Source organism: Aquarana catesbeiana, linkage group LG02 (genome assembly GCF_042186555.1).
Source record: "Aquarana catesbeiana isolate 2022-GZ linkage group LG02, ASM4218655v1, whole genome shotgun sequence".
Classification (NCBI taxonomy): domain Eukaryota; kingdom Metazoa; phylum Chordata; class Amphibia; order Anura; family Ranidae; genus Aquarana; species Aquarana catesbeiana.
In genome coordinates this window covers 169,081,180-169,100,618 of record NC_133325.1, presented here as the reverse complement: position 1 = coordinate 169,100,618, position 19,439 = coordinate 169,081,180, and the positions used below count along the sequence as shown (strand labels likewise).

The 19,439-nt window shown below is 43.0% G+C and overlaps 1 protein-coding gene across 4 annotated transcripts in view; it reads right to left on the bottom strand.

Annotated features, from left to right (window-relative positions):
• The window catches only part of ARHGAP9 (Rho GTPase activating protein 9), a 212,908-nt gene that overhangs the window by 175,210 nt on the left and 18,259 nt on the right, over positions 1 to 19,439 (bottom strand). For all 4 annotated transcript variants that reach the window (XM_073613794.1, XM_073613796.1, XM_073613797.1 and 1 more), the window contains exon 3: positions 7,549 to 7,805. In XM_073613794.1, coding sequence (XP_073469895.1) covers positions 7,549 to 7,805 — 257 coding nt within the window. The remainder of the gene's footprint in view (positions 1 to 7,548; positions 7,806 to 19,439) is intronic.

Sequence of the window (19,439 nt, the reverse complement as noted above, 5' to 3'; positions counted from 1 at the left end):
CAAAGAATTGTGGGAAAAAATGACAACTTCAAAAAACTCACCATGCATCTTTCTAAATACTTTGGAATGTCTTCTTTCCAAAAAGGGGTCATTTGGGGGGTATTTGTACTTTTCTGGCATGTTGGGATCTCAAGTATATAGATAGGCTGTCAGTAATTCAGGTGTGATCAATTTTCAGATATTGGCACCATAGCTTTTGGACTCTATAACTTTCACCAAATAATATACACCAATTTGTACTTATTTTTACCAAAGATATGTAGCAGTATAAAATGTGGCCAAAACTTATGAAGAAAAATTACTAATTTGCTAAATTTTATAACAGAAACCAAGAAAATGTCATTTTTTTTACCGAATTTTCAGTCTTTTTTCTTTTATAGCGCAAAAAATAAAAAAACCAACGGTGATTAAATACCACCAAAAGAAAGCTCTATTTGTGTGAAAAATAGGACAAAAATTTCATATGGGTACAGTGTTGCATGACTGAGTAATTGTCATTCAAAATGTGAGAGCACCAAAAGCTGAAAATTGGTCTGGTTAGGAAGGGGGTTTAAGTGCCCAGTTGTCAAGTGGTTAAAGCAGTTCTTTCCGGCCGCTCCTTCTCATCCCCCCAGTGTAGCTTTAGATTGCAGGAGGAGAGCGGTATGCTGGCAGTGCTGGCAGTGCTGTCCCAAAAGACTGGGGTTCTCCTGGGAGTGCAGGGGGCTGTGTACTGTGCAGGGGATCTCCTGGGCGTGCAGGGTGCTGTGTACTCTGCAGGGGGTCTCCTGGGAGTATAGGGGGCTGTGTACTGTGCAGGGGGTCTCCTGGGAGTGCAGGGGGCTGTGTATTCTGCAAAGGGTCTCCTGGGAGTGTAGGGGGCTGTGTACTGTGCAGGGGGTCTCCTGGGAGTACAGGTGGCTATGTACTGTGCAGGGGGTCTCCTGGGAGTGCAGGGGGCTGTGTTCTCTGCAGGGGGTCTCCTGGGAGTGTAGGGGGCTGTGTACTGTGCAGGGGGTCTCCTGGGAGTACAGGGGGCTATGTACTGTGCAGGGGGCTGTGGAAAGTTTTTTCCTGAAACTTCCCTTATAAAACTAGGATGCGTGTTATACGCCTGTGCGTGGCATGTTATACACTAATAAATACGGTGTATGTATAATATATATATATATATATATTTTTACTCGTATTCCTGTTCATCACTATAATAAATAAATAAAATACAAACAAATATAATCAAAACCACAATGCGTTCCCTTTAAGACTACAGTGATATTTGCCTAAAACAGTGATAGACAATCCCCAGTTGTTCTACAATTACAAGCTCCAACATGCCCTAGGAACATCAGTGTATGAGGTCAACCAAGGAGTAGGCAAGAACTTGTTAATCTACTGGCCAGCTATCACTAGCTTAAAGATATCTATATCAGATTCAGTATAATGCATTGATATGATGGGTAATAAGAGAGAAGAGTGAATGTAAACCACATTGGGAAAAAGGAAATGGGTGTTTATTACAAGGGACCAAGTGTGCTAGGAGTGCAGTTAATTACCGTATATAGGTCATATGCAAACTATTAAGTGTATAGAATTAACACAGTACACAGCTATTTATTTCTACTGACTACAGTTTTGAAGGAAAATTAGGCTGCAATGCTAAATGGCCAATATATCATGTTTCCTTGTGCTATAAATAGATAAAACAAACACTGAAAAACATTCCTTGTTGAGTGTAAAGTACATTCAATGTGGGTGAACCTGTTTCTTGTGAGAATAAACAAAAGTGTCATAAATAGGAGAACTAACAACATTTTTGGGGCCTAGCTCAATAAAAGAAGTTGTCAAATGACCATAATACTGTTAACTAACTAACTAATGTTATTGTGACAGCGACCAGTCAATTGACTTAGCTGTACTGATGCAACGTTGCTGTAAAACACCAAGTCATCAGACACGTGGCCATTTAAAACTCTACCAGAATTAAATTATTGTCATCTGATCCTATGGTTGCCACCTCATCCCTTTAAAACCAAACACATATTAATTACACAGGTTCTGTGGCTGATTGAGGTGGTAATTAAACTCACTTGGTGACTTATCTGAATTAAATTAGCCTCAGAACCTGTGTAATTCATATGTGTTCGGGTTTAAAGGGATGAGGTGGCAACCCTATGGACCCCACTGATACCAACAGCAGAGGTGGAAATTTAGAACTTAGAAATTTACATGCTGACGTCAATTGAATTAATTACACAGGCCTGTGGATGAATAAATATAGGAATTGACTGAATCCATTAGCCTTAAGTGCCGGTTCACACTTGTGCCATAGAACCCTGCAAATTCACTGCAAGCTCCCGCATCGCACCCGACTCACACAGCAGTTCACACTGCCATATGCGAACTGCTGGGAGTGTCAATACATTGTTAATGACACCCCCATTTCAACTCTCATATCGCACTGAGAACTGACAGTTCAGACATGAATCAGGTGTGAACACTTATGCAATCCGATTCTGGAGCGAAATCGCAGAGCGCACACGTGTGAACCAGCACTAAGGCTGGGTTCACACTGTGATGCAGCCGCAGGTCCCAGCATTTGGGTTTGGTGCGTCCCTGTACACTGATTCAGGTGTGAATCAGGTCCAAATATTTGCCTGAATTTGCACCTGAGCCAAAGACGCACAGGCCCCTTTTCCAATGTGGACAGCGGCCGCCCCGGAGCCCCGGAAATCCACATATATATTTGCATCAGGGTGAACTCAGCCTAATGGGTAAGTGCACTTTAGGACAAAGTGAACTTATCCTTTTTGCCCCTTTGCCCTGACCTAATCCATCCCACCCTCTCCCTCGACCAGTTTACTAAAGTGGATTGTATTAGAGTATTGAAATCATGCTTTGGAATCTTCTTGGATACAGAAAACGGCTTTACTCTTATGTAGAAATATATTACATGCCTTTTATCATCATGGAGACAGACAGGAAGAGAACACAAATAAATGCATATAACACAATAAGGATGGTACTTCCTCTGATTACCTTACCATAGATAACACACTATAATACTGCAGTGCCACCTGCTGCATAGATAGGTATAATGCATACAGTGTTGTCAGTTTATTAACAACTTTACATTACATGTTGTTCTTCCAACAAATTGATGGTCAGCCATATTGGTCTACAGCCTATATTTTAACTCCTTTGCACATAAATGCCTAAGCTCAATTTAGCAATTTTGACATGTGTTAGTTTTTCTATTATCTATATCTGTATTTTTTCTATTATTATTATTATTATCAAAGAAAACCTGTCCCAAAATAGTAAAAAAATATATATTTTTTAAATTTAGCTGTATATTTTTTGCTACTACTATAAGCTACCACCAAAAAACACAAAATACATTTTCCAGCTCCCGACGATCGCAACGATGTTAGTTGATGTTTGGATCCGTAGTACAATAGTGCGCATTTTGCGCCTTTTTTTATTTTGTTCTCCTACCTAAAATACTTTGACACTAACTGACACTGCTAATTTAAAAAAAAAAATCCTGTCCAAAATATGCGGACCCTGACCTTTGACCCTGACTTGACCCAAACACTAACTCTGGCACTAACCTAGATCAAACTTTGATCTAAATATTTTACTTTCTATTTTATTTTATTGTTTATGATTTATTTATTTTTAAAGCAAAAAAAAAAATCCCCCATTAGTACACTCCCCCCCCCCCCCCCCCCCCCCCCCACACACACACACACACACACACACACACACACAAAACACTAAACAGTTATTACATTTGTGAAATTTCTTACGGTTTAAGAGATATGTCTGATTGAATTTTTCAGGCAGTCAGCTTTGCGATTCAAAAAATGCATCATCTTTTCTGGCAGGGAGGATCTCTTAGAACAGGGATTGCATCATATCCTCTCTCCTTTCTTTACACTGTAACCAGACTACATTTCCCATGAATCCTTGGGATAGGAGTGAATGTGGGAGGGTACACTAGGCCTGTACATGTAAATGTGAACAAGCCCACTTCAACATAAATCACACCCCTCATTCTGCAGCCAGCAAGCAATACATAACACACGGTATGATAGGTTACAGCCCCTTATAAATGTAAAGCATGTCTGTTCTCTCCCCTACAGCCACAGCAGGAGATAATCATATTGCCCTTACTTAATTTGTAATGTAATCATTACTGAACTGTAGACAGATCCCATAACTATATATTATACACGCTGTACTCTGCTGTAATTCAGTCTTAAAAATATTGCTCATGCTGCAGGTTTGAGATCGTTCCAACAGCAATCAGTGGCCCCCAGTGCAGGCCATCAATGGCCCTCAGTGCAGCTCATCAGTGGCCCCCAGTGCAGCTCATCAGTGGCCCCCAGTGCAGCTCATCAATGGCTCCCAGTGTAGCTCATCAGTGGCCCCCAGTGTAGCTCATCAATGGCCCCCAGTGTAGCTCATCAGTGGCTCCCAGTGCAGCTCATCAGTGGCCCCCAGTGCAGCTTATCAGTGGCCCACAGTGCAGCCCCTCAGTGGCCCCCAGTGCAGCTCATCAGTGGCCCCCAGTGCAGCTTATCAGTGGCACCCAGTGCAGCTCATCAGTGCCCCCCCTGCAGCTCATCAGTGACCTACCAGTGCATAGCGGGATCATTAGCACAAATCACCGGATGACACAGCAGGGATCTCTGGCTGTGATAGGTATTGTATGCGAGAACACCGATCACTGTAATCTCAGATTACAGTGATCGGTGTTCTCGCATACAATACCTGTCACAGCCAGAGATCCCTGCTGTGTCATCCGGTCATCTGATAACGATCAGGCTATGCACAGAGATAGTGGGTGGGCAGCAGGGGGGCGGAGTGGAGGGGCGGAGACTGGCAGGGAGCAGAGGATGAGGCGGGAGGAGAGAGGACGAGGAGGACACCACCTCCATGGGCAGGACAGACCTAGGATGCATTAAGGTCAAAAAACAAGAAGGTTTACAACCCCTTTAAACTGCCTGGACACGTGTACAAAGTCATACAAGGTCCAGTTTTTTTGTTTTTTTTTCGTTCGGCCAGCAGATTGAACAGAAAAAACTGACCAGTTTCCCCATACACAGAAATTCTCCCACAGTGTCATTGTATTCTGACAGCGGGGAGCCTCCCTCGCCATCAGAATACACAGATCAGTGCTGCAGACAATTGGTGCAGAAGATCAGTAGATCTACTTCTGTTCAACCACAGTGGCCACACATTTTTTTTTCAAATTCTTCATTTTAATAGTTTTTTGGTTAATTTCACAAAGATGAAGCACAAAAACATATAAAGTCGTATAGTAAGTTTCTCAGAGAGGAGATGAAACAGTGGAGAACATGTATCAATAAACATGCATACAGAGTATGTCCAAAGAACACAGTGTACAGGATGTACAGTAGAAAACAACACTAGGTATTATCTCTGCAATGGTCCACCAACTTGAACAGTGACTAAATCATAAAACTGAGTATGTAAACCCGATACTGCATCTAACTTTGCTATGCCCATAAAGGAAAAAAAAAAACAGGGCATAAAGAAAAAAAAAAGATATAATAAGGATGTAAGACAAAGGCAGGAAGGAATTAAAAGAGCCAGGGAAGAAAGTATACTGGGGGGGGGGGGGAGCTGGGTAAGGGGAAGCTAGAGAAAGGGGGGTGGGGTATGGAGTGCATCCACGCTACTCATTGCCGCACCCCCGGGTACGGGTGTCAGGCTGTAGTCTAGGATACAAGGGCAGATTAGGCTACATCAAAGGTGCTTCCTTAATTTTAGAAGTTAGTAAAATCTACCCAATAAACCCATGTCTTTTGAAATATCTCATCTTCTTTTATAATTACGTGTGATTATAAGGTTTTCCATGGTATATACGGTAAGTGCTGAATTTCTGAGCACGACATAGCCAAAGTGGGGGCGAATTTTGCTTCCAGTTAAGCGGAATGCACGCCGCTCTTGCTGCAATAACTAGGGGCATCAACTGAGAGTGTTTATACCGCTTCCTAAAAAGGTGATTCAGATGCAGCAGGAGTGTTGCGGGGTTGTTGTCAAGGTCAAAAGCCAGTTAAAAGTTATTTTAATATGAACTAGTGCCACATTCCAAAAACTTCTAAGAGAGGGACAGCTCAAGAGATGTGCAAAAATGTACCATTTTCCTAACCACCGGGCTGAAAAGCCCTGCAGATAGCACCTATGAAGGATCGTAGGCACCCAGTACCACCTGGTTATGATTTCATAGCCCAGTTCCTGAATCTTATTGGTGATAGACAATTTATGGACAAAATGGATAATGTTGTTCAGGCCAAATAGAGTTTTCAAGATCTCTTTCCTGTTTAAGAAGAAATGGAGGAACATAATCAGTAGACAACCAATTAGGAATTGCTAGGAAAGAGACAGGGCATGATCCATGGGGGAGGGATCAAGATATGTACAGTGCATACAAATTTGGTAGCATTTGCGGTCAGGTCCTGAGGTTTAGGAAGAGTTAAGAGAAAGTGCCTAAGTTGGGCACTTTCTCTCGCCACTGGCCTACATCTCCAGCACTGACTTTCATCCGGTTAGATTCAGAAAATGCTGGATCCTAAACGTACTTGCGTGTATCAAAGACAGAAATCCTCTGTCTTCAGTGCCTGGGGAATAAGATGGATGGCCAAGGATCAGGGAGTAGATAGGGAGCTTGGAGGCTCTTGAGAGAAGTCAATCATTCCAGGAAAGGGTCTGAAGGGTTTGCTATGGAGCATGATGAGTGTGGCAACCACAGAAGATCCTGTAACGGGCAACGCAGTTGGTCTTGTTCCAGTTGAACCCACAGTTTAATGTCTTTATGTTTATTCCAGTCTATAGCGCTAGCCATGTGAATTACCCAATGTTGTTTGTTGGCCCAAAGGAATTTGTGAAATTCAGACCATATAAGCTTGAAGAAGTAGCTCAGAATGTTGATTGGGAGGGTCTGGAACTGGTAAAGGAGGTGTGGGAGCACACTCATTTTTGACATTTCTCCCAAACCAGGAGAGGGAATTTCTATCCCATCTTTAGATCTTTTTGGAAGGTCATAAGGAAAGAGCAAAAGTTCAATGCAAAAAATATCATCAAACAAGGGGGTATGTTTAACCCTTAAATAAACAATGTAGTTATGCTACCCATCTAACACATGGATTTCAATTTGGCCAGTCCCATCTGAACCGGATGAATTGCAATCTATGTATGGTCAGCTTTAGTTTAGAATAAGAGCAATACTATACTACCCTTTTTTGTGTTTGAATTGAGGAGGGAACGGTTAATCAGAAATGCATATATTTCCTTTTATATCCTATCAAAGAAGCATAAAATAAATGTCTAATAATATTTCTTCAAAGTGAGGAAAAATCCCCTTTTGGACATTTGCCACTGGAACTAGTGTCCTGATTGGAAGATATCCCTTCACCTCCTATTTCTCTAGCAAATGTAAAACATTGAGAAACATCTTGGGAACATATATCCATATATCTTAAAACTTCAGGTGAAAGCCAGTAAAAAGTAAAGTATACATTACATGTATTATTATCTCACCTTTTCAGAAACACATTTTTGGAATGATGATGGCTGCTTTTCACTTTTGGGGAACTGTCCATGCCACGAAGAACTGAGAGAGAAGCTGGCAGACTTCTTATGAGTCCTTGTTAAAGAGTTGGATTGAAATGGCTTCTCAGCATCCTTTTGTGGAGAACCTTCACAATACTGTTTAACGTAATAATGTTCCTCCATTAGAGAAGGTGCAAAACAGGAAACCAACAGGTTATCCTGGGATCTGTGAAAAAATTTGCTACCTGAAAAAGAAAATTCCTCATGAATAGAATATAATTGCTCGTTGATTTTTTTTTTTCACATCAGTATTAATGCAAGCAATAATATCTCACAGTTATTTGGTCATTGCTAGACCTGTGCCCAAATCACAATTGTAATTTTTATTTTATGTGCTTCTGCACTGCTCAACTGTTGCTCTAGTAGACTAACCAAAGCATAGTGTGTTTAAATGGAAAATATAATTTCTCTTTGTACAGTAAAACCTAAAATGCTTTGTAAATGCTCGCTGAAGCTGATACTGCATAGACTAACAAATATAATGAAAATAAAACAATTCCCTTGTGTTTAAAGGCTAAAGAACATCCTGGGGCTCCCTCTAGGGATTGGTTTACAATAACACCTATAGTAAATGCCTACTGCGTGCTTAGTTATTCCTTCAGTTTCTAGCTAAAGCCTACTTGGAATATGGCTACAAAGGTCATTGTTAATCTCACAAATGGAAAAAAAATCTTCTAGTGCAAACTTAACTATTTTGAGGCATTGCAGTAGATTGAGTGACTTTTGCATACCCAGAAGATTAATGGCATGAGTATACTAGAATTGCCTTTAATTAGCCTCTAACCTTTAACCCCCGGGTTGCTATACTGGATTTTCAAGCATATTATGTTGGTTTATTATAATACACAGATAGTATCCACTACCTTTTTTCCTTCCCTTTTATGCCCTCCCTTTTTCCCTTCTTTCTCCCCCCTCCCCCTGTTCCTCCCCACCCTTCTTTCCCTTCCTCCCTTGTTCCCTCTCCTTCCCTCTCCTTCCTTTTCCCTTCCCTCTCTGGCTTTCCCTCCCTTCCCACCCCACCCCCCTTTGGTTTTCCTTTTTTCATTCCCCTTTTCTTCCCCCCTTCCCCCCTAGCCAGTTGTTGATCTATCATAGAAGATTACTTCCTTTACTTTGTATAACCCTTAGAAATGATGCGCTTGTGAGTGTCCCCCGTGTCCGCCGTGGGGGGGGACTACCTTCGGGTGCTCCTGTTGTGCTGCTTAAACCAGTGGTTGGCTACTCTGGGTAAGCAATGCATGGACCTAAAATCCCCAATTTACATGTTTATCATTGTTTATTGTTTTTCTTCCCCTTTTTCTTTTTGAACATTTTATGTTACGGCTGACCAATATTACATCTATTATTTTGTACCTAATAATGATTGACTCCTCCTGAGGAAGTGTTCTTAACCGTGAAACAGGTAAAGGATTGTATGTCAAGCTCTACTATATCCGGAATCCCCATCAACCACTGGGGACAATCTATTACCACCTTTGAAATAATCAGTAATAATGCATGCCTGTAATTATTTGATTTTATTTTCATCTCTTGAAATATGTACTGTGATTTTTAAAATGTTTTTGTATCAATACATTTTTATTTTTTATACTAATCATTGTAAAATCCTTGGGTACCGCGATAGTCCATCTTCCATTTTGTGCCAGGGGCATGTTTGGTGCAGCCCCAGGCTTCCCTTTCTAATTATTACCTGTTTAAGGATGATGGTACCCCTCTCTCTATAATATTATCATACTAGAAGCATACTTCTAAATCATATACTAGCATGGGAATGGAAATTGCCTAAGAATTTCCCAAATGAGAAATTATTGGAGTGTCCACTGTAGTATAATTTTTTTTTTTTATATTTTAATTTAGGAGCGTTCCTGCGATTTTCTAAACATAAGTAGGGTCAAATCCAAGTTCATTTTCAACCACAGTGATGAGAAAATTTTGAAGAAGGATGGAAAACTTTTCTCTAACAAATTTTTTACAGCGTAGGTTTGGTGTAGGCGTGGTTTTTGTTCAGATAATTACATTAATTTCAAAATCAAAATGTTAGAAGCAAACAAAATAAAAGTACTTTCAAACAACTGTCGTCTATTAACTGAATGTACAAAGAACTTTTATAGGAATATTTACACCAACGTTCGTACAAAAGTCTACTGATGTATGGCCAGCTTTATTGAAGCCTAAGAAGGAAAGAGGGAAGATCAATTACAGTGGCTAAGTGGTTAGCACTTTCGTCTAGTAGAATTGGGGTCATTGGTTTGAATCGCATCCATAACAGTACCTGCCTCAAGTTTGCATGTTCTCCCCGCGTCTGCGTGGGTTTCCTTCCACACTCCAGAGACATGCTGGTAGATTAATTGTCTCTTTTCTAAATTGGCCCTAGTATGTCTATGTATGAATGTGGGTTAGGGACTTTAGGTTGTAAGCTCCTTGAGGGCAGGGACTGATGTGAATGTACAATATATACAGTGCCTTGAAAAAGTATTCATACCCCTTGAAATTTTCCACATTTTGTCATGTTACAACCAAAAATGTAAATGGTTTTTTTATTGGGATTTTATGTGATAGACCAAAACAAAGTGACACATCATTGTGAAATGGAAGGAAAATGATACATTGTTTTAAACATTTTTTACAAATAAATATCTGAAAAGTGTGGTGTGCATTTGTATTCAGCCCCCTTTACTCTGATACCCCTAACTAAGATCTAGTGGAACCAATTGCCTAATTAGTAAATAGAGTCAACCTGTGTATAATTTAATCTCAGTATAAATACAGCTGTTCATTGAAGCTCTCAGAGGCTTGTTAGAGAACCTTAGTGAACAAACAGCATCATGAAGACCAAGGAAAACACCAGACAGGTCAGGTAGAAAAGTTGTGGAGAAGTTTAAAGCAGGGTTAGGTTATAAAAAATATATCCTAAGCTTTGAACATCTCGCTGAGCACTGTTCAATTCATCCATAGGTGTGCAAAGCCTATTGCATTAGGGTGTGCACCCCAAAGCTCAAACACATATGCGTGTGTGTGCATGTGTATATATACTGACGCTGTAAGTAGAGCAGTGGACGGTGTCAGTAGGGTAGAGATCGGTGTCAGTAAAGTAGAGGTTGGTGTCAATAGGGCAGTGGACTATGTCAGTATTTTTTTCATTTTTATTATTTTGTTTTTTTTATTATTTTTACGTTTTTTTTTTACAATATGTTTAGGAGCCTCATTAGGAGACTTTGGTGAAATATCATAGGTCCAAACAGGGGGAATCTGCGTCACACGGGGTGATTAGGGTGTGCCTAGGCACACCTGGCACACCCTGTGCGCAGGCCTATGAATCCATCATTCGAAAATGGAAAGAGTATGGCACAACCGCATACCTACCAAGACATGGCCGTCCACCTAAACTGACAGGCTGGGCAAGGAGAGCATTAATCAGAGAAGCAGCCAAGAGGCCCATGGTAACTCTGGAGGAGCTGTGGAGATCCACAGCTCAGATGGGAAAATCTGTCCACAGGACAACAATTAGTCGTGCACTCCCCAAATCTGGAATTTATGGAAGAGTGGCAAGAAGAAAGCCATTGTAGAAAGAAAGCCATAAGAAGTCCGGTTTGCAGTTTGTGAGAAGCCATGTGGGGGGACACAGATAACATGTGGAAGAAGGTGCTCTGGTCAGATGAGACAAAAATTTAACTTTTTGGCCTACAAGCAAAACACTGTGTGTGGCGGAAAACTAACACTGCACATCACCAACACACCATCCCCAACGTGAAACATGGTGGTGGCAGCATCATGTTGTGGGGATGCTTTTCTTCAGCAAGGACAGGGAAGCTGGTCAGAGTTGATGGGAAGATGGATGGAGCCAAATACAGGGAAATCTTAGAAGAAAACCTGTTAAAAGTGTGCAAAAGACTTGAGACTGGGGCGGAGGTTCACTTTCCAGCAGGACAACAACGCCAAACATACAGCCAGAGCTACAATGGAATGGTTTGATCAAAGCATATTCATGTGTTAGAATGTCCCAGTCAAAGTCCAGACCTAAATCCAATCGAGAATCTGTTGCAATACTTGAAAACTGCTGTTCACAGATGATCTCCATGCAATCTGACAGAGCTTGAGCTATTTTGCAAAGAAGAATGAGCAAAAATGTCACTCTCTAGATGTGCAAAGCTGGTAGAGACATCCCCAAAAAGTCTTGCAGCGAAAGGTGGTTCTATAAAGTATTGACTCAGGGGGGCTGAATACAAATGCACGCCACACTTTTCACATATTTATTTATATAAAAAATTGAAAACCATTTATTATTTTCCTTCCACTTCACAATTATGGGCCACTTTGTGTTGGTCTATCACATAAAATCCCATTGAATACATTTACATTTTTGGTTGTGACAACATGTGGACAATTTCAAGGGGTATGAATAAATTTTCAAAGCACTATGTGTAAAGCGTTGCGTAAATTGACAGTACCTGAAATAAATTACTAATTATTCACGCTAAACAGTCATATTTCATATTTCATATGTATGTGTATGTGTGTGTATGTATATATATATATATATATATATATATATATATATATATATATATACACACACAGTGGCCCCCCCTAAATTTTTCACTCTTTGTTATATTGCAGCCATTTGCTAAAATCAAAGTTATTTTTTTTTTCCTCATTAATGTACACACAGCACCCCATATTGACAGAAAAACACAGAATTGTTGACATTTTTGGGGATCCTCTGCCATTCCTCCTTGCAGATCCTCTCCAGTTCTGTCAGGTTGGATGGTAAACGTTGGTGGACAGCCATTTTTAGATCTCTCCAGAGATGCTCAATTGGGTTTAGGTCAGGGCTCTGGCTGGGCCATTCAAGAACAGTCACGGAGTTGTTGTGAAGCCAATCCTTCGTTATTTTAGCTGTGTGCTTAGGGTCATTGTCTTGTTGGAAGGTAAACCTTCGGCCCAGTCTGAGGTCCTGAGCACTCTGGAGAAGGTTTTCATCCAGGATATCCCTGTACTTGGCCGCATTCATCTTTCCCTCGATTGCAACCAGTCATCCTGTCCCTGCAGCTGAAAAACACCCCCACAGCATGATGCTGCCACCACCATGCTTCACTGTTGGGACTGTATTGGACAGGTGATGAGCAGTGCCTGGTTTTCTCCACACATACCGCTTAGAATTAAGGCCAAAAAGTTCTATCTTGGTCTCATCAGACCAGAGAATCTTATTTCTCACCATCTTGGAGTCCTTCAGGTGTTTTTTAGCAAACTCCATGTGGGCTTTCATGTGTCTTGCACTGAGGAGAGGCTTCCGTCGGGCCACTCTGCCATAAAGCCCCGATTGGTGGAGGGCTGCAGTCATGGTTGACTTTCTACAACTTTCTCCCATCTCCCGACTGCATCTCTGGAGCTCAGCCACAGTGATCTTTGTGTTCTTCTTTACCTCTCTCACCAAGGCTCTTCTCCCCTGATAGCTCAGTTTTTGTTTTTTTTGTAACCTTGGCTAGATCTCTGCCGTGCCACAATTCTGTCCCTAAGTTGTTCAGGCAGTTCCTTTGACCTCATGATTCTCATTTGCTCTGACATGCACTGTGAGCTGTAAGGTCTTATATAGACAGGTGTGGCTTTCCTAATCAAGTCCAATCAGTATAATCAAACACAGTTGGACTCAAATGTAGGTGTAGAACCATCTCAAGAATGATCAGAAGAAATGGACAGCACCTGAGTTAAATATATGAGTGTCACAGCAAAGGGTCTGAATACTTAGGACCATGTGATATTTCAGTTTTTCTTTTTTAATAAATCTGCAAAAATGTCAACAATTCTGTGTTTTTCTGTCAAAATGGGGTGCTGTGTTTACATTAATGAGGAAAAGAAATGAACTTAAATGATTTTAGCAAATGGCTGCAATATAACAAAGAATGAAAAATTTAAGGGGGTCTGAATACTTTCCGTCCCCACTGTATATAAAAGAATACATGTGCTATCATGCATTTGGGTTACCAGCTATGTGTCCCGTGCTTCATTTAAAGTCCCAAACAACCCCTCAGAGACGGATGTGAATGCGGTGATCGAACCTCCCCCCCGCCACCTGTGGGAGACAGACGAGAATGTGGTGATCAAGGTATTAACTTTGGAGTCAGGGGGAATGAAGAGCCAAGCTGTTGATTCTCCTCCCGGGCGAACAGGTCCTAAGACTCCCTGGTCAATCAGGTCACAAGAACTGCTTCCTGGGAGGCCGGGAGGAGAATCAGGAAGACAATAGAAAATATTCATCTGCTATTGTCACACAAATGTGTGGGCTTGGGGTGCAGTGGTCTGCACCCCGAGCCCACCCATTTTTTAAGCCAATTAGAGCCTCAGGCTCTAATCATGTGCTTCAAAAAAAAAAAAACCCATTGAAATCCATGCGTCCAGCACCCCGCATGTAGATTAGGGAGCCAGACGCATGGATAGGGGAGACAGCGCCCAGTAAAGTTAAGTGATCCAGGGTTCAGGACTTTCTGATTATGAAGGAGCAGTTTGCCAAAAGAAAAATCCAGATCCTAGGCATTAATTAGCAAGATCATCTCCACTGAGTTCCCAATTCTGTATTTTTGCATTTTATGTGTGTTTTAGATGTGTTTGCAATGAGCTCTATGTAAAGTGTGTTTTGATGGCAATTGCGGCAAAAATGCAGCAAGTGAAAAATATTTTAACCACAACACAAAGACGTATACTTCTTTTTTGTTTGGATAGAATGGGCACATGTTAAAACTATTGTCACTTTTTTTTTAGTCTACCTCCCCTTGGGAAGATTTTCATCTAGTTACAGTGTGATAAGATCTCTTCAAGGAGGCAAAATCCTCTTTTAAGCAGTTGTCACTATAACAAGTAATCCAGGGGGCGTGTCCGGATGTCAGAGCAAGCGGACGTGTGAAGCAACAGTTCGGGCTCCTGAACGGCATCCTCCAGGCATCCTGAGACCGTTTTGTTCCAGACCGGCTCCTAATTACTCCCCACAGCTGTGGGAACGATCCAGGCTGGCATCCATGGTGAAATACAGGCCACCCGCGACAGCGTCGGTGACAGGACAGCTAGCCTGATATTGATGGCAAGATGGTGCCAGGACACAGGCAGAGAAGCATGACACGCTGCTACAGCCATCCGTCTCCGCTCCTCACACACAACAAGCAGCTATGGTGAATGACTCAGCTCCCGCTCTCCAAGATACACAGCCTGATCCACTACAGTTTCAGGACTCCCCCCAGGACAGTGAGGGTAGCTCCAGCCCAGGCTCCCCTTCCATTGAACCTACTCTAGCCACCATAATGCTTGCTATCCAGGATCGCAAGGCCTCCCTCACTGCTCAGATTGCATCAGTCCACATGGACTTTTCTCTCTTAAAGCAACATGTGCAAAACCTAAGGGACAGAACAGGGGCTGCTGAGTAACGTATCAGCTCCCTTGAGGATGTTGTCCACCCCCTATCTGCTGCAGTGAGGGACCATACAGGGGAAATGGCAGCCCTCCGCGCCAAAATTGACAATTTGGAAAATCGTTCGCGCAGGAACAACCTGCGATTCGTTGGATTCCCCGAATGGGCGGAGGGCTCCCACCCAGAAAAAATTCTCTATAATTGGCTGAGGGACATTTTTGGGACTGATGCACCATCCTTTTCCCATGTGATTGAGCGTGCACATCGCACTCTTCTGCGTCCTCCCCCCTCTGGAGCACCCCCACGTTCCATTATTGCACGGATCCTCAACTTCCAAGACAAAGTTGCTATTCTACGTCTTGCCAGGGAGAAAGGCACCTTGAAATACAATGGCAATACCATTTCAGTGTACTCTGATTTCTTAGCAGATGTCCAGCGACAGCGCACCTGCTTTGCGGCAGTGAAGGCCCGACTACGTACAGAAGGTCTCTCTTACGCCATGCTTTTTCCCGCCAAGCTGCGCATCATTCATGATGGTAAAGCTCATTTATACACTAACCCCAAAGAGGCTATGGCGTGGCTCAATGATCGATATGGAGTTCCACCAAGGCGCAGAGCTGTCTGATGTCTGACATTTTAGCTCCCTACATTCTCATCTACGATTGCCTTAAGTCGGTTTAGGGGTTACCCTTCTTTCCCTACCAGGGAGTTCATCCACCTTGGCCAGGCTGACTGTTCCAGTTTCCCATGAAGTTACGCTACACTTCCCTGCAGTAGGCCTGCGAACTGCTACCCTGCCACCTTTAATCCTTGCAGTTTGGACTTCCTCCGTATTACCAGGCCTGCGCCCTCTATGATTTTTGCCGGTTGTTTACGCTACAATTTATTCCATCTACCATTGAATTGTGTTACTTCTCCCTCCTGTAGTACTGTTTGGGAGTCACTCTAGAGTCCACAACACCCCCGTTCCAGTTGGTGGCGAGGCCATGGGACAGCTCTCCCTCAGTTTAAAGAGGCGGTCTTTGTTTCTCGCTATGTTGGGGTGGGAAACATGGGGTTTTTTCTGGACCTCCTATGCTTTTTTCTCTTTTTTGGGATACTTTCCTTTTTGATTCTTTTTCATCAGTTTTTGAGACAAAGGTTTTTTTTTTTCAGAATAATGCATACTACCTGTTATATATTTTGCTAGTGCACATCCCGGGAGGCACGCTAGGCTGTGCTATGCCGCTGCCACTAGCTTGCAGGAAGTCCACTGAATACTGTTCCCAGTGTTACGGCTAACCCAATGAAAATAATTTTATGGAACACCAGGGGGCTGAACTCTCCTCAGAAGCTCTCCCTGGTCTTCTCAGTTTTGAAAAAACACTGCCTCATATTATCTGCCTTCAAGAAACTCACATGGTTGACTCTAAAAAAAGATCACTTAAACTGCCGTACCATGCCACTCATACGGCCCACTCCAGGCGGGTATCTGTCTTACTTGCTAAATCTCTACATGCGGAGGTTGTACAAGTCAAAACAGACCCCAAAGGCACATATGTCATTCTTATTCTGCAGATCGCCTCTATAACGCTTACCTTGGTAAATGTATATGTACTCCCCCCCCCCCCCCCCCGTTCTCCGCTGATGTGCTGACGAAATTATCTCTCATGCTATTGTCTAGGCCCCCAGGCCCGTTGCTTTATGTGGGTGACTTTAATGCTGTCATGGATCCGGCTATGGATCGCATGGGGGGAGGGGGCAGATCCTATACCTCCTTTACTGACTGGGCCCAGGTTCATGGCCTCACCGAGCTGTGGAGATGGAAAAATCCGGATGAGTGTCAATACTCTTGTCATTCAGATTCTTTCCATACCATGTCTCGTATAGACCTAGTGTTTGGAACCAGGGATGTTCTCCTGGTGGTCTCTACTATATCATACCTGCCCCGAGGCGTGTCTGATCAAGCCCCTTTAGGCATGGACCTCCTCCTTCTTCCAGGTTCGGGTCCAAGAATGTGGTGTTTGAACTCATACTGGCTGGAGGATGAGTGCAGGGAGAGTGTGGGACGGGTATAACCAACTATTGGAAAGAGAACTAGGGCACAGTAGACCCGCTTACAGAATGGGAGGCCTTTAAGACCACGTTACGGGGTACTTTTGTGTACATAACGCATGTATTTTGTAAAAACACTCAGCAACATACGGTGGAATTGGAAACAACTATGATGGTGGCAGAGCATGCATATGCCTCTGACCCTAGTCCGACCATCAGAGAGGCTTGGTTACAAGGATGTAGAAAATATGAGCTCCGCTTATTGGACCTCACGCAGAAGCATATGTTGCATGTTACACAAAAGTCCTTCGAACACGGTAACAAAGCAGGCCATTTATTAGCTTATTTGACAAGAGCAGAATACTCCCCCATATCTATCCCACGCATTATGACTACACAAGGACAGACTAGTGTTACCCCAGCAGAAATTATGGAAACATTCCTGGACTTTTACAAAGATTTTTACTCGTCCAGGGCAGACTACACAGATTCCCAGTTGACTGATTATTTGGCTCAAATATTCCTTCCCTCTCTCTTGGCTGAGAGTGGAGGAGAACTAGGGCACCTCTCTCTGTTGAGGAGATTGCAACGGCTATCTCGCAATTACCGGCACATTAGACCCCTGGCCTGGATGGTTTCCCTGCTGAATGGTACTCCCAGTTTAAACATCTCCTTTGCCCACTCCTTTTACAGACTTACAATTCCGCTCTAACTGCTGGGATTCTCCCTCCCAGTATGCGGGAAGCCCTGATAGTCCTGTTACTGAAACCGCAAAAGGATCCCCTTAAATGGCCCTCGCTTTATTGCTTGGATCAGGCTCCTCTACACCTCCCAACAGGCACGTATACGGGTAAATTCTCATATTACAGACACCTTTTCCATCACCAGAGGCACTAGGCAGGGGTGTCCGTTGTCGCCCCTCCTATTTGCCCTGGCTATGGAACCACTGGCTATACGTATTCGCTGCTCCCCCCACATTAGAGGACTCCCTATCGTCACTATTGAGGAGCGGATATCTCTGTACGCAGACGACACCTTAGTGTACCTAGCTGATACTCAGGACTCATTAAAGACACTGTTAACAGAGGTAGAGGTCTTTGGTGGCTACTCAGGGTTCAGAGTGAACTGGGAAAAATCTAATTTGTTTCCTCTAGATACTAATGCAACCTCACAGGTTTACCATCAGTCCAAACTACAGGTAGTGTCCTCTTTTAGATATCTAGGGGTCATAGTGCAGCTCCCTTTATCCTCTTATATTGACAATAACCTGAAACCCCTACTGACCCAGCTCCTAGGGCAGACTAAATGGTGGATGGACCTGCCCCTGGATCTCATGGGATGGGTTAATACTCTTAAAATTATCTATCTGCTTAAACTGCTGTATGTCCTATCCAACGCACTGTGTAGGGTCCCTAGATCCATTTTTAAAAGGATAGATGCAATATGCACAATGTTTCTGTGGAGTGGCAGGTCCCCCAGGGTTGCTCTGGAGACTTTGCGGTTGCCGGCGCACCTGGCAGGCTTGGCATTTCCAAACTTTTACCTGTACTATTTGGCCCCCCAACTAGTCCACATCCACGACTGGCTACACCCAACTGCAGAGAACGCTTGCACATCCACAGAAGGTGCCATAGCCTTTTCAATGGAGACCCTGCACAATATTGTGTACCGGGGTCGAACCCCGACCTGCCCGGGCAGATCTATACTGAACACCTCGCTCTCCTTGTTTAAAACAATTCTCTCCAACATTACAAAAGAATCGTGGTCAGTGTCCCCTAATAACCCACTGTGGTTCAATCAAAACCTTAAAGAATTGAATTCCATACCGGATCCGCAGCGATGGTACTCCAGGGGAATCAAATACCTGTGCCATCTATATGATGCAAAGGGGTTTAAGTCCTTTCACCAAATGCGAATAGATTTTGACCTACCACGCTCATACATATTCTTTTACTACCAACTCCGACACGCTATTCGTGCCCAGTTTGGCTCCCTAGCTGACCCCACCGTTGTACCACAGCTAGAGAAATTATTGAGAGACCCCAACTCCACTAAGCTTATATCTACATATTATGCTGCTCTTCTGACTGATTGTAAGATTTCAGATGTCACAGGCAAGATGGGCATCTATGGACCCTACACTTATGGACGAGGACTGGTCAGAATTCAGTGACACGTATAAAACTTCGGTAATATCTTCCAAAGACCGTATAATCAACATAAAGATCTTTCACTTATCTCACTTAACCCCCTCTAGACTATGCAGGATGGTCCTAGTCCACGCAGCTGACTGTTTTAGAGGGTGTGGCCGAGAGGCAGATTTTCTACACTGTTTTTGGACCTGTGCATTAGTTCAGGCCTTCTGGGAAGAGGTAGGGTCCTTTATTTC